We start from the raw sequence: 16373 nt of genomic DNA on the forward strand, positions 1-16373 counted from the left end.
TCCCAGTCTGATAGTTACATACACGTTTGTGGGTGTAGATTCTGTGCAGGATCAGCCTGGTGGGCTCCCCCAGGTCCCTGCCTAGCCCTGCGTCACCCCTCGACACGAACACGCTGACCCCTTGCTTGTGACTCAGACTTGGCAAGGGCATAGTTCGTGCACAGCCTGCAACACCAGGTGGGACCATAAATCGGTTTTCGGGACGATCCAGGTTAACCTCGGCACGACATTCGGCGAATATGTCATCATTAAGCAATGCTTTAATTACTTGATCAGCAATTACGAATAATTGTATCCGCTGGTTGCCTCATTATTGAGGTGTAGCTGAACTGTTGATGCAGCGTCCATGTGCACATTTAAGGTAGGAATTTAGAATTTGGCCAGGTTGGCAGCACCCAATGGCCTGCTCTTACCGAAATACACAGGGAGGGGTTCTTGAACATCCAGCAGCTGATACAGCAGACAGGTCCCCATCTCAACCACCAATCTAGGGACGGCATAGTGCAGCACACACCGACCTATTGATGCAACACTGAATGCTTGCGAAGCTCCGGAGTAACGCTGTGACAGTTAGTCAGGTTCACTATGTTTTTTCGTTCAAAATCATGGTAGATTAGCAAACCTATACATTTTTGGAAACGTTATTACATGGAAAATCTGAAAATCAATGTTTACATTTGCCAATTCCGACTAATTCGATTCGACCAATTCGACCAATCGACCAATTCCATTCGACCAATTCGACCATTCGACCATTCGACCAATCGTTTCGATCGACCATTCGACAATTCGATCGATTCGATTCGATTCATCGAATTCGATTCGATCGACCATTCGACCAATTCGATTTGCCAATCAATTTGACAGACCTTTGCTTGTGTGGAACGGACTGTGAAAACGATGCGGACTATATTGTCGGATACGACACACAGGACAGTGATGACGAACTCTAAATGGCATATTCTGTAATCGTGTATGTTTGATGCCATTGACTGCCTGTGTACATTTTGTCATTGACTGCCTGTGTAGATGTGAAGTTATACTGACTGCGTGTGTATATATGATTTTGCTGACTGCCTGTGTATGTTTGGTGATATGAATTATTGTGACACATTTTGATGTTATTAACTGCCTGTACAAAATGATAACATGTATTTGATTATGCAACTTATCGCGAATATAAAGACAGTATTTTGCAATTCAAAACCTTTGATTCGTGTCTTACCATTCCCCATAGCACTAATTTGATACTTTCATTGGATTCCTTGTCCCTGAAAATGTAGGTTTAGTATATTTCAAAAAGTTTTTAGGGTAATTAGAGGCAGAAATAGAACAAAATATGTATTTTACAGTGGCCATTTTGAAAATCCAAAATGGCCGCCATACAGGTATCTCTCCAAATGTAAACATTGATTTTTAGTTTCCTTATGCTATAACATTTCCAAAAATGTATAGGTTTGCTAATCTACCATGATTTTGAACGAAATGTAATTTATTGACATAGTGAACCTGAGTAAGTCGTGCGTCAATGTGATGCAGGTGTGTTGTTTGGACGGCTAGAAGGAAACGTTCATCGAGGTCAGATGAACATTGTCTAATGTTGTGTGAGAGTTGGTGTCGTGAGGAAACTTTGTTGCATCATTTCAAAGTGAAATGTATATACCGTGCAACGGGCTCCACGGCACGTGTGGTACATCAATGATTGATACCGATGAGACGTTGCCGAAAAGGAAAGGAAAATGTCGCTAATTAATGCGGCGCGGCATTAATGGGAAACACGTGGACGCGTCGTTCCTTTTGTCTGAAGTTCACATTTGGGATGAAATTCTCTCGTGGTTTCTTTCCTGGGGTAAAGAGGAAATCTCGGAACCATGTCCATTGGACAAGCGTGCACTGTTCCATTGTACCATTGATGTCCGCATGCTTGATGATTGGGCTCGTCAAAGCGCTTTTTGGATTTTAAAATGTGTTTTTCCCTCTTTGTTGTTTCTTTTATCATGAAAATTAAGTTGCATTACTCACTCGCTGCGGAGTGCTTGACGGCTGACAAATTGAAGGAGTATGAATTCCATTGCGGTGAGAGTGACCAGCTCTCGTGGGAAAAAGGGACACTTGGGCGGGGGTTTAGGGGGCTGCCGTAGGCCCCCAAGCGAGGTGAAGGGGCAGCACCCCTTGTGGAAATCAAGGGGCGACGTCCCCTGAAGCAATGAGGTTTTAAATATTGAAATAAGCGATGACGTTTCTAATTATTACCCTCGCCAGAGGAGAGGATATTGCATTTGAGTCCGTTTGTTTGTTTGTTTGTTTGTCCGCACAGAATAAATATGATTTTCTCTGCAACCGTTCGTCCGATTGACAGCAAATTTTCACCATTGGTGCACCTCCACCTGTATATATATTTTTTAATGATAATTATGACGTCATAGGTCAAGTGGTTCGGCCGCCATCTTGGAAAAACCGAAAACATTTGCACCTCTATATCTCCGAAAGCGCTGCATACAAAAAATTAAGACATGGCTCATTGTAAAGAACTCTCCATGTGGAATAACATATGTTAATGGTGATGTCATAGGTGCCTACATTATGACGTCATAATTCAACAAGTACAAAACTTCATGTGATCAAGATGAAATTTCTTGAGCATCATCTAGGGATAAATTGGTGGAGATAAAAAAAACCATGACGTTACCGGTCACGTGGTTCGGCCGCCATATTTGTTTTAACGCAAAAGCCTTGGGGAAAAACACTGAACACACATCCTGGCGAGGGTCTGCAGTCTTTGATTGCTCTTTCTTGCTTAAATATGTCATAGCCAGCTTCTACAACGTGTTAAGGTCACACTGCATCGTGAAGATATGCATTACAACCGAAATAAGCCAAAATACCAATAATACATGGCAAATGGCAGTCTGGGAAGGTGTGATACCGTGCAATGGACACTTCAGTGTAAATCGGGACGATCCCGCAAAGTATAGGACGGCTGGTCACAGTCATCACAGTTCCTGAACCATTAGCATTACGCGTTAAAGGGAAAACGAGGGTTGTGGCGTAAGGGCGACCCAGGCACGGTTGGCCAAGCAGCTTTGAGCGTTAACATGGATAACAAAGTACATAACGCAACGGACAATGAGTTTTAAAACACAAAGATTTGGCACCGCGAACTTCGCGAAGGCCAAACCAGGGGTGTGCGTGAGTGTTGAAGGAGGGATATGCCCAGGAACCTTGGGCTTTACTGTAAAAACCCCATTTGGGACATTCTAATCCAGGAGATTCATGTTAGGCTGCAGTAGCCAATATTATTTGGGCCAATAATTCCTTCCTCGCGTGATCTCCGAGGCCAGACTTCTGAGATACCGGATCACAGGCCTCGCCGCCATGCTTGGCAGTGCAAACGCTGGAGCTATTGAGTAGTGAAGTGCTCCACAGGTGGTTCTTTTCGCAAAATGTTCATTCTATTTCCATAATTTGATCCTACTGACATTAACTTTGCGGTTTGTGTTTGATCTCAGCGAAGCACTTAATTTTGCGGCTTCCACATCGCAATTGAATTCCATTTGGCTCCTACATCAGGCATGGGAAGAGCGTGGGATCCGGGTGACGAGCCATCCCTCACAAGGTGGAGTGCCCCTCATATATGGGACTTGTCATAACGATCCACGTGAAGCGTGGGTGAAACCACGACGTTATAAAAATAACAATTTGTAAATATCAGGATTGCAAAGAGTGAGATGTATCGGCCATTTGATGTAGCAGCAGGGGTTATAGGTCAAGGCATATATTAACCTTCACACTGCTAAAATTGAAAGTGTCTATACTGAATTCAGTTGGTCAGCCTGGTATTTTATTTGAGGGGCTTGGAGGGGGTTCCGTTTGGTCTGAGTTTTTTACACTGCTGCTGTGATCCCAAGTTCAAATCTCACATAATCCTTGTTCTCTCCATTATAAATTATCCTGTCATCTTCCACGCAACGTGGTTGATTCTTGATGGTTTAAAGCTTGTTTTTTAAACGCTTGATGATTGTTTAAACGTCGTGCAACTCATCTAAATGTCATTTGTCTCGGTTTGAGTAACCTTTGTGAAGGTACTGTCAAGTCCGGGGCCAATGAAGACCAGCCTTGGGCAGATAGCCGAACGTTGCTTTAACTCCGAGGCGTATACCCGAACTTGGCGGTATTATCTTTTCGCGCACATGGGAAAGGCCCGAAGCCTTACCTGACCGGACGGCCGCCACGGGGTTTTCTCTCGAACCCACAAACGAGTAGACAAACACGACAAAAGAGTACAATGCAACAAATAATAGTTTAATGAAAATATACATGAAGCAATAAAAATGAAAGTTGAGATAACCTTAAGGCTACCTTGCGGGACCCTCCACTCAGGCACAATTACACGACACAGGGAGAAATAAAATATAATAATAAGAAAACCCCCCCGCACCCCCTTTTTAGTTGGCACTCAGCTCTGGTCTCGACGAGCACTTGGTGGGGTTGCCTCGAACCACCGCGCGGTAAACGCACAAGATGGCGCGAATTGCCACATGGCACCTTAGCCGTGAACCGGCGGCAAAACGTGTCCGTAGAGCACAACCGCTTGGGAACACCGCCCTCCTCCAGTCGTTTCACGCTCCACAAGGCTCCGATTAGTCTCTCAGGCACACACGATACGAAGCACAACTGTCTTTTTCCAATCCAGAACAAAAGAAGCGAGAGGGAACCAAAATGCGACCGCCTGCGCCCAGCACCAGAAAGAGAGGCAAAAATGCGACCCCTCGCCGTGAAACCCAGAATGAGGGAGAGCCAATATGCTGCGACCGTCTGCCATGCAGCCAGCACCAGAGTGAGTGAAGGAGGAGGGACTCACCCTCTGTCCCTCGCTGACGTTACACGTGACCAATTCCCGCACCCCATCACATCAGCCCATCTCCCCGACCAACCATCCCCTTTAGAGCGGAGCCTCACGGCCTTCTTGATGCCCATCGATAATGTTTGGGGGGGGCAGGTTTACTTGCCGATTGGCGAATATTCGGGTCTCTGTCGGCATGACGGTGTTGTGGGTGACTGGAGCTTTTTTATGGTTCTTGTCGTTCGTAATGGCAGCCCTTTTTAGTTTAAATAAAACAGAAGGGAAAATCACAGGAGGCAATACATATTGGGAATTATTAATCTTACGCCCTATCTAACTCACACAAATACCACCCTCCGTGTGGTGACATGCAAACACTCTTAACCTGAACGTTTACCCTGCTTATGTACATCGAGGTGGGCTTCTTCGCGTCACACTGTCCATGCTAAACGAAACATTCCGAACTTTCCTGAGGCATTTCATCTCTACCCCCACAAACGTAATAGTACCGTCATTGCTGACGTGAACTTTATCAATCTGCTGCCACCTCAGGATTATAACTACCTGCAAACCTGAAAATTTACAGGCATCTGCAGTTGAAACAAGCCAAAAACTTTCCAACCTCCCCCCCCCCCCCCCCACCCAAAAGACAATGGATATTGAAGCGGTTTAGCAAAAGAGGGCCTTTCAATACCGTGTCCAACACACATGGCGTTTCCTTTGCAGAACGTGATTAAAAATAGTTCCAGGTGGTGCAGGCCTTGCCAGAACTCCAATCTATTGTTATCTCCGTGGGCATCACCATTTTGCACCAAATGATACGAATAAAATAGCCAGCTCGAACGCTGCACTCGCTTCCTTCCTCTACAGGTGCACCTTCTGGCGGTTTTGGGTCCATTAACGATGTGGACCCAAGAGGTGTGGTCGGCAAATCTTTGGGATCCCCTAGGGGACCGGCCGGTAGGCCTTGCATTTATGGCGCCAGCTCGGATCTGGATGGGTGTCTAGTGCTCAGATTTGTCGCCAGGATGCAGCCCTGTATCTGTTATTTATGAATTATTTCGTTTTGTTTATTTATTTATTCTCTGCCTTTGCAGCTTGGTCCAAGCGTTCCCGGTCAAGGCCCATCATCCTTGGAGCGAGGAATGATCGTGTTATTGACGTAAACGGCCAGCTTGAACTGACCTGCATGTAAGGCCTCATTGCAAAGCGAATTTTGGGCTCATGCTGTTTCCTACATCTCTCGGTTTATATTTTTGCTAACGATATTTTGTTTCCTGTTGCAATGAATTTGCAGTAACTCTCAACTTGTTCAATTTTGAGCATCTGTGATGGAAGAAAATGTGATATGAGAGAAGAATCATCACAATGATAGCAAATCCCGATCATGTGACTTGCTTGAGGGCAGACGACAGATTATAGCAAAGCTTTTCGAAATCCCTTTCAATATGATTAATCTTATTTGTATCTTTGTAAACAGGTTTTTGTAAAGCTGTAACTGTTGAACCATGTTTTTGAATCGAGGTTATTAAATCCTGACACCTGAGCATATAGGTTATGATGATGCATTGTATTTGGATGACGTCATAGTTAACAGACATGTCACTGTTGCTTCATTCATTGATCTGCATGAATTTGGATTCAAAACAAAGGTGCTTCTGTGATAATGTCTGTCGAAGAGGAATGTACTAGCAATTCATAAACATTGAATTGACGTATGATACGACGGTGCAATTGTTTTTAATGTTTTCTTGTTACCTTGTGCTTTCAGTGGAAATGATACACTGAGGTGGGATTTCCCAAAAGCAGCTCAAGGTCAAGTCACCGAGAGCCAGTGCAAGGACGGTAGTCTGCCCTTTTGTGTGAAGCTGCTTTTGCCTTCAGGCTCTGCCAATCAGACTGGTCACTACTCATGTCATTACGCAAAGCATAGTTGGAGCAGACAAAGTGCAGCCACAAGCATCTACATCTTCATTCGAGGTGAGGTCATCTTTTAGTGTCTTCCTTTTCATTCTTCCACACTCCAGAGGTGTGGAAAGTGTAGATTAATGAGTTTAGCCGATATGGATACATCAGAGATCGAGGGTATAACATGTCATGTTTGAATAAAATAGGACTGTAAGGGTCATTGGCCAGGTTTTGGTTTTGTTCAATAGGACTATAGAAGGTGAAGCTATTTGTCGAATATATTCATATATTCATATATTCATATTTTCATATATTTTTTTTTCATATATATATATATTTCATATATTTTCATATATGTTCATATATATTTTTGTGGAAGAAGGGGTTATTTTCCAATAAAAATTTCTCTATTCTTCCATCATGGTTGGTATTTAACGAGGATTGCTGGAGGGTGAGGGAGAGAGTGAGGGGAGGGGCAGGGAGAGTTAGGGGTAGGGGTGTTGTTTATTAATAATACAACAGTATATTTATATATTGATTTCCTTCTATGATTTTAATCCTTTACAGTAGAACCTCATTTTTGTCACACTGGTTGTGCTTATGGGTGTCAAATTTTAAGTTAATTGGATGAAAATTGAGTATTTTAGAAATTTGGAAAAAGTGGTTGACCATTGGCCTATGTTAACCTATTGGCCTATGCTGATCTCAAAAATAGTTGGTGGTTGAATTCAGTTAGCTGATATGAAAATCCTATTGAAATTTCAAGTCATTTGGATGAAAATTGAGGATTTTCGAAATGTGAAAAAAAAAGTGGTTGAGCTTTCGCCTATGTTGATCTTTCGCCTATGTTGATCTTTCGCCTATGTTGATCTTTTGGCGTATGTTGATCTTTTGGCGTATGTTGATCTAAAAATAGTTGGTGGTTGAATTCAGTTTGCTGATGTGAAAATCCTATTCAAAGTTCAAGTCAATTGGATGAAAATTGAGGATTTTAGAAATTTGTATAAAAAAGTGGTTGAGCTTTCGCCTATGTTGACCTTATGACCTACGTTGACCTCAAAAATAGTTGGTGTTTGAATTCAGTTTGCTGATATGAAAATCCTATTCACATTTCAAGTCAATCAGATGAAAATTGAGGATTTTAGAAATTCGAAGGTTTGCGGTTAAGCATATCTTTGGGTCTTGGAACACCATAAGCTATCAGATATTTACTTATTTGCAAGAAGCTCGAGTAAAAAATGCTCACAAGTCTTTGATAAGCTATCTATGTCCAAATTGAAAGAGAAACATGTTGGGTCTACACAGTGCTTCGACCTACAGTGGAAGCAGCAAAGTATAAAACCGGATACTTTGCTCGAGAGAATAGCTGCATTATGCACAAATATATGAAGGTCCAACCACGGACACGGGAAGCAAGCGGATTCTTCTTGAGGGGTTTAGAGAATGATCCGGGGTAAAAAGAAATACCAAAGGTTTGCTGGGAAATCAAGGAGCCGTTTCCTGTCACATCACAGTTATACATGCGTTTGTGGATTGAGGCAGTTATCGTAATCTCATTGGAAGAATCACTTCAGCCATAAACTTTGTTCAGCCATAAACATGTCTGTTCATGATTAAAGTGGACAAGGTGCAACGTTATTCATTAGGTCAGTTAATAAGAAGCAAAAATGGCGAACATTTCAAATTGGAGAAACCTTCACCTGGATACTCCTGACCTTCACGCACTTTTCAAAGGTCAAATCGCCGAAACTATAGCAGGAAAGGCAACCTCTTGTATTTATTTTTTTCCTTTTCAAGGAAGAAGAGGCCACTTTATGGCACTTAACTGACTTTTAAAAAGCGTTGGGGTGGTACCTTGAAAGGAAGCTAGGCCAGCAAAGAGTAGTGGAGTAGTGGAGTGTAGAGAAGAGAGGTGAGTGGTAGGTAAATGATATTCGTGACCTGTCTTGTGGTGCTTATTAGTATTCATGGGCTCTGTGTTCCATGCTGAACACAGTGCGGTTAAAACGCATTAAGAGTAAGGAGAGCAAGAAAAGTGGATTTTATGGTTCGGCGTTGAATCGTCATTTTCATCTTTCCAGTTACCCGTGCCAGAGGAGAGGGTATTGCATTTGAGTCTATTTGTTTGTTTGTTTGTTTCTGTCTGTCTGTTTTTGTCTGTTTGTCTGCACAGAATAAATATGATTTTCTCTGCATCCGTTGGTCCGATTGACAGGAAATTTTCACCATAGGTCACCTCCTCCTGTATAATTTATTAATGATAATTATGACATCAGAGGTCATGTGGTATGGGTGCCATCTTGGAAAAACCGAAAAACCTTGCACCTCTATATCTCCAAAAGTGCTGCAGAGAAGAAATTGAGACTTGACTCAAGGTAAAGAACTCTCCATGGGGAACAACAAATGTTCATGATGATGTCATCGGTGCCTCCATTATGACCTCATAATTCGACAAGTACAAAACTTCATCCGATCTAGATGAAATTTATTGAGCATCATCTCGGGATAAATTGGTGGAGAAAATAAATTAATTATGATGTCATCGATCACGTGGTTCTGCCCGCCATATTAATTTTAACACAAAAGCCTTAAAAAACACTAAAACATGTCCTGGCGAGGGTCTGCAATCTCTGATTGCTCTTTCTTGTTTTACCTTTAGTTTTAGCCATATCGGTGAAAGAAAACATTTTAGCGGTTGCCGAAGACGATAAGAAGAGGCCATTTCGTTGGGTACAAAAGGTAGTTTATTGTACAGAAATCTCCAGCAACTGCTCACGAACGGAAGTCGTAACGGCTTATATAAAACAAGCACCCTCTTCGGAGGGCGTGGCTCCAACAGCCGCGCGTGCGTCACGACGACACAACCAAATGCCCGTGTGCGTGGGTTAGAACAAACCCATCGTAATGGTAACCGTCACATGCGGATAAGTGAATAAGGTAACTGCGACATGTGCATAAGGTAACCACTACATGCACCCCCCCCCCCCCAGAAGGCACGCCACGGGCGTGTACGTAGTCCGTGGGTGGAACAGAGCCAGGCCGCGGGTGGAACCGAGCCGGGCCGCGGGTGGAACAGAGCCGGGCCGCGAGTGGAACAGAGCCAGGCCGCGGGTGGAACAGAGCCGGGCCGCGGGTGCTGAGCAGCGGTAGCAGTTGTAGGTGCAGCAGTAGGAATTGCGGGAGTGGCGAGCAGCAGCATCAGCCTCGGGATCCGCCATAGGAGCAGTAGTAGGAGTGGCGAGCAGCAGTACTCGGCCTGTGTGCACGGAGGCGACGAAGTAGCAGTACTCGGCCTGTGTGCGCGAAGGCGACGGGCAGCAGTACTCGGCCTGTGTGCGCGGAGGCGACGAGCAGCGGTGCTCGGCCTGTGTGCGCGAAGGCGATGAATTAGCCGTGCCCGGCCTGTGAGCGCGGAGGCGACGAAGTAGCAGTACTCGGCCTGTGAGCGGGGAGGCGACGAAGTAGCCGTGCCCGGCCTGTGTGCGCGGAGGCGACGAGCAGCGGTACTCGGCCTGTGTGTGCGAAGGCGACGAAGTAGCAGTACTCGGCCTGTGAGCGGGGAGGCGACGAAGTAGCCGTGCCCTGCCTGTGAGCGTGGAGGCGACGAAGTAGCAGTACTCGGCCTGTGTGCGCGGAGGCGATGAATTAGCCGTGCCCGGCCTGTGAGCGCGGAGGCGACGAAGTAGCAGTACTCGGCCTGTGAGCGGGGAGGCGACGAAGTAGCCGTGCCCGGCCTGTGTGCGCGGAGGCGACGAGCAGCGGTACTCGGCCTGTGTGTGCGAAGGCGACGAAGTAGCCGTGCCCGGCCTGTGAGCGCGGAGGCGACGAAGTAGCAGTACTCGGCCTGTGAGCGCGGAGGCGACGAAGTAGCCGTGCCCGGCCTGTGAGCACGGAGGCGACGAAGTAGCAGTACTCGGCCTGTGTGCGCGAAGGCGACGAAGTAGCCGTGCCGCCAACGCCCCATAACGGCGTCCTTCGGAGGGTCCCAGAGCTGGTTCGCCCCTCCAGTGTGGAAGAAATTCCGGTCGCAATCCTGCCGTGTTCATTCGGCCCCCGAATACGTTCGGGGGCAACGGGGTCACCAGTTTAGTGGTTGCCGAAGACGATAAGAAGAGGCCATTTCGTTGGGTACAAAAGGTAGTTTATTGTACAGAAATCTCCAGCAACTGCTCACGAACGGAAGTCGTAACGGCTTATATAAAACAAGCACCCTCTTCGGAGGGCGTGGCTCCAACAGCCGCGCGTGCGTCACGACGACACAACCAAATGCCCGTGTGCGTGGGTTAGAACAAACCCATCGTAATGGTAACCATCACATGCGGATAAGTGAATAAGGTAACCGCGACATGTGCATAAGGTAACCACTACAACATCCCAATTAACGTAGGATTTTATTTTGGCCTATACTTCATGCCATGTATTTGTCACATGTTGGTTCTTTCTATCTGGGTTTGATTCACCAGATAATTGAATCTGACTTTGTTGAATGTTCAGTGGCAGTGAGGGGGAGGGTGCGTTGCATTGTAAAGCATCATTAGAATAATTTTTCATTAGAATCATTAAAAAAAAATTGTTAGTATACATTGAACAATGTGCAGGGTAACGTATTCTATGAACTCTCCAGTTTCAAATTATCTTCAAGATGGATGTGGATGAGCCATCAACAGCTTTTGACTTGCCCTCTGGTGTGGAATCTCCAGCACTGTTTTGATGGTTATCGTGGATTTGTGGGGAGGAAGGTGGACGTTTTAGGGTGTAGTTGATTATAAATTTGTATATGGTAAAGTACTGCTTCGTGTTCTGAATGTGACCAAAGGTGCTCGCTTGAACACAATGCACGGACTGCTGGCCAAGCCGTGCCTTCCTGAGTAATAGTGCTTTGTCACGGCCGGTGTTGACCTGTGAGAGGCCATTTGGACCTTGGTTTCCACGGTGGCACCTCCACCCAGTAGCCTTCCTGTCTCAGTGCTTCCACAAATAAGGGAGGGGTTGAGGCGGTTATGTTCTCCGCATGACCCAAATTTTACATCAGTCAACCATTGGTTGTACAATCGAGAGAATAATACGGGAAGTATTGAAAAGGGACTCTCTACGTTTTGTTAATCAATTGTGTAAATGTTTGTCCATTTGTACAAACTGTGTATTCGCGACTGTGTACACTAAATGGACTGTGTGCAGTGAATTGCTTGTCATTTGCATTGTGCTTGTGAGCAAGCTGATGGAATATATTGCAAAGTTATTGTTTTTATGACGTTTAAAGGAAATGCAATGGATTACGGGTAGAGGAGGTGTGAAGACTTTGTAGGATTTCCCTTTCCATTCTGACACTGACCTGGTTGGAGCTCTGTAGTCTAATTCTGATATCTCTGAGGACCGTCACTGGGGTGCAAGACATATTTCATATGTAAGCTCAACGTAGTTGGTCCAGATATGGTGACCTCACAGATAAGGTCCCATTCTGTTTCGGAAATAGACTGGTTTTGCACATTCAGCCTGCTTTTTTGTCTTGCACCCTCTGCTTCTTTTTTGTCTTGCACACTCTGCTTCCTTTTTTGTCTTGCACCCTCTGCTGCCTTTTTTGTCTTGCACACTCTGCTTCCTTTTTTGTCTTGCACACTCTCCCTCCTTTTTAGTCTTGCACACTCTCCCTCCTTTTTAGTCTTGCACACTCTGCCTCCTTTTTAGTCTTGCACACTCTGCCTCCTTTTTAGTCTTGCACACTCTGCTTCCTTTTTAGTCTTGCACACTCTGCCTCCTTTTTAGTCTTGCACACTCTGCCTCCGTTTTAGTCTTGCACACTCTGCTTCCTTTTTAGTCTTGCACACTCTGCCTCCTTTTTAGTCTTGCACACTCTGCTTCCTTTTTAGTCTTGTACTCTGCCTTCTCTTGGCTCTGTCTCTCCCATGTTTCTGCAAGGTGCCCATTGTCTGCCAGTAACCCTCTTCCTGTTCAACTCCCAAAATCCAGGCTCGATGCACACCTGCAATTTTTGTTCCTCTTTTCTCTCGCTGATGGAACCAACTTCTCCCGTCTGTTCAGTCCCATTCTTACCTCCAGGGCGTCAATATAGTGGTTCACCACCATCTCAGGTCACACCCCATCCATACTCGTGATCTCTTGTTCCCTAAAATACCCCTTTCCCAAACACTCCCCCTTTTCAGGTTATTGTGTTTCTCCCCCTCCCCCCCACCTCCCCTCCCTCACCTCTTTTCATTTTAGTTATCGGTTGGTAAGTTCCTTTTCTGTTTCATCCCCACCTTCCTCTTCTTGCTATGTTCATTCAGCTTATGTTTCAGCTTGTTCACCTCTGTGTCCGACTACCCCTGCCCTCGATCTCACTCTCACCCCTCCCCCTGATCTCAATCTGACTTCTACTCTGCTATTGGCGTTTCCCCCTTTCCATTTTGGTCCATTCCATTCTGCTCAAACTCTTTGATGAGCCTCGACAATGCATACAAAAAAGAACAAAACTCCATGATACTTGTAGCCTATTGATTCCAAAATGAATCGCAATTGCAAGTAGCAGAGAAATGCTAAGAATGAGTGTGTAGAGTGACGTTTATAATGAAATTATCATTGTTCTTTTGTGGGGAAAACTTATTGATTGTCACAAAAAAGTCATGTACTTCTCCTTCATAATTACCAAACATGTGGAGTCAGTAGAAAAGAATAATGGGAAAAAAATTAGGTCTCACGTTCAAAATCTACATAGACCACAAAATGAACAAGAAAGAGCAATCGGAGATTGCAGACCCTCGCCAGGATGTGTTTTCAGTGTTTTTTAAAGGCTTTTGTGTTAAAATAAATATGGCGGCCAAACCACGTTACCGATGACGTCATCATTATTTTTTCTCCACAAATTTATCCATAGATTATGCTCAAGAAATTTCATCTTGATCAGATGAAGTTTTGTACTTGTCAAATTATGATGTCATAATGGAGGCACCTATGACATAATTAACAGATGTTATTCCACATGGAGAGTTCTTTACAATGAGCCATGTCTTAATTTTTTGTATGCAGCATTTTCGGAGAAATAGAGGTGCAATTTTTTCGGTTTTTCCAAGATGGCGGTCGAACCAAGTGACCGATGACATCATCATAATTTTTTTTTCTCCACCAATTTATGCCTGCATGATGCTCAATAAATTTCATCTTGATCGGATGAAGTTTTGTACTCGTCGAATTATGACGTCATAATGGAGGCACCTATGACATCATCTTTAACATATTTTATTCCCCATGGAGAGTTCTTTACAAGGAGTCATGTCCCAATTTTTTCTATTCAGCGGTTTCGGAGATATAGAGGTGCAAAGTTTTTCGGTTTTTCCAAGATTGCGACCGAACCACGTGATCTATGACGTCATATACACGTGATCTATGACGTCATAATTATCATTAAAAAAATTATATAGGTAGAGGTGCACCTATGGTGAAAATTCCTGTGAATCGGACCAACGGTTGCAGAGAAAATCATATTTATTCTGTGCGGACAAACAAACAGACAAATGAAAAATCACTCATAGAGTGACACTTGGCAAAACAGAAGAAAGTAGAATGGCACTCAGTAGAGCAGCCTTTTGACCTAAAAAAAAAAAAATAGTGGTTGAATTCAGTGACCTGATATGCAAATTGTCTTCAAAGTTTAAGTTAATCGGATGAAAATTGACTATTTTTATAAATTTGGCCAATGATGACCTTAAAAATAGTTGGTGGATGGTTTCACTAAGCTGATATGAAAATCCTTTTCAAATTTCAAGTCATTCGGATGAAAATTGAGGATTTTATGTATTCTGATTAACTGGTTGACCTTTGGCCTATGTTGACCTTATGACCGATATTGATCTCAAAAATAGTTGGTGGTTGAATTCAGTTCGCTGATATGAAAATCCGATTCAAATTTCAAATCAATCGGGTGAAAATTGAGGATTTTAGAAATTTGAAAAAAGTGGTTGACCTTTGGCCTATTGATCTTTTGGTCTATGGTGATCTCAAAAATAGTTGGTGGTTGAATTCAGTTGGCTGATATGTAAATCCCATTCAAATTTCAAGTTAATCCGATGAAATTGAGGATTTTAGACATTAAAAATTGTTGTTGACCTTTGGCCTATGTTGACCTTTTGGCCTATGCTGATCTCAAAAATAGTTGGTGGTTGAATTCAGTTAGCCGATATGTAAATCCTATTCAAATTTCAAGTCAATCGGATGAAAATTGAGGATTTTAGAAATGTGAAAAAGTGGTTGACCTTTGGCCGATGTTGACCTTTTGACCTTTTGACCTCAAATATATAGGATTTTGTCTGACCACGAACTTTACCATTTGTTGAAGTTTCGTGAAGATCGGTTTCAAATTGTGACCTGTAGGCAAGTATAAGTGAGCCGACAGACAAACACACAAACACACACACACAAACATACTTGCAAAAAATATATATATATTTTGCCAAGTAACAAACAAACGGGCTCAAATGCAATACCCTCTCCTCCGACAAGGGTAATTATAACAGCACTCTGAAGAATACCTCTGATAGGCTGAACCATTTACATTTTATAGCCCACTGATTGGCTGGTTGTGTATCTGGACCTGAACCAACATATAATCAGCATGTTGTTGTCACATACCTAACTCATCCACCAAGTTTTGTCATAATCTGTCCACAACGTTTTGAGATATTGTGCTTTGGCCCGATCTCTCAATGGTGAAGAATCACTTAAAATTTCTTAGTATCCAGATCCGGATCTTCACCAAAATCGAATCAGTTCGTCTTTGTCACAAAATCAACCTGTCCTCCAAGTTTAATCCGAATCTGTCCATAACATCTTGAGACATCTTGCCCACAAACAGACAGCCATACAAAGAGGGGCAAATACATAATATTGGCAGTTGAACCCTTCATTTGACCATGCGCGACAGTCCACCTGAGACCTGTCTCATTGTACCGTTTCTAATTCTGTCCGGGTACCATGTCCAATTTCCAGTGTGGAAGCGGTAGCCTTTTTATTATTATTTTTGGATACAAAGTCAAAGCTTTTGGAGGACCAGAACATAACAGAACCCCCCCTCCCCTCCTCCACATGAGTGTGAGGCAATGACTTGCAATTTTCCCCTGTACATGTGGAACAGTATGAGTGGTTGAACCTGCCTGTAGGTGAGGGTGTATTGCAAGTGGGAAACAATGTCAATTCTGAAAACAAATCCTCTTGCTCCCGGAGGGAGTGTGTCTTGACTCGTGATCGATCAAAGGTAATGGGGGTGGGGAGTAATTATGATGAGTATTGATGGGGGATAACCTGAATAGGTGGTGATAAAGCATATTTGAAGCCTTGGAAGGAAGGATCAGATTGTACAGACTGAAAAAGTCTGTTCCACATGCAAGAGAAAATAGGAACAAATGAGTGGAGGTGAATCGTGAGCCTGGATCTTGTGTGTTTCACCAGAAGTGGGTTACTGGCATACTGTGTCCTGCAGAAACCTGGTGTGGCAAGGGGGGTGATGAGGGGGCAGAGCATGGAAAGGGGAGAAGGTGGATGCCACTAACATGTCTGTGATGTGATAGTAACAGGCCCAGAGACTCAGCTTCATTGTTGAAGATTCCAATAATTTTGAGGGCCTCGGTTTCCA

The 16373-nt window shown here is 44.0% G+C and overlaps 1 protein-coding gene across 1 annotated transcript in view; it reads left to right on the forward strand.

The window, feature by feature from the left end:
- Positions 1-16373, forward strand: part of FLT1 (fms related receptor tyrosine kinase 1) — a 132357-nt gene that overhangs the window by 11333 nt on the left and 104651 nt on the right. Inside the window, exons 2-3 of the mRNA XM_078766147.1 lie at positions 5941-6034; positions 6615-6823. Coding sequence (XP_078622273.1) covers positions 5941-6034; positions 6615-6823 — 303 coding nt within the window. The remainder of the gene's footprint in view (positions 1-5940; positions 6035-6614; positions 6824-16373) is intronic.

This window comes from Myxine glutinosa, chromosome 12 (assembly GCF_964187855.1).
Source record: "Myxine glutinosa chromosome 12, kmMyxGlut1.1, whole genome shotgun sequence".
In the NCBI taxonomy this organism is placed as follows: Eukaryota; Metazoa; Chordata; class Myxini; order Myxiniformes; family Myxinidae; genus Myxine; species Myxine glutinosa.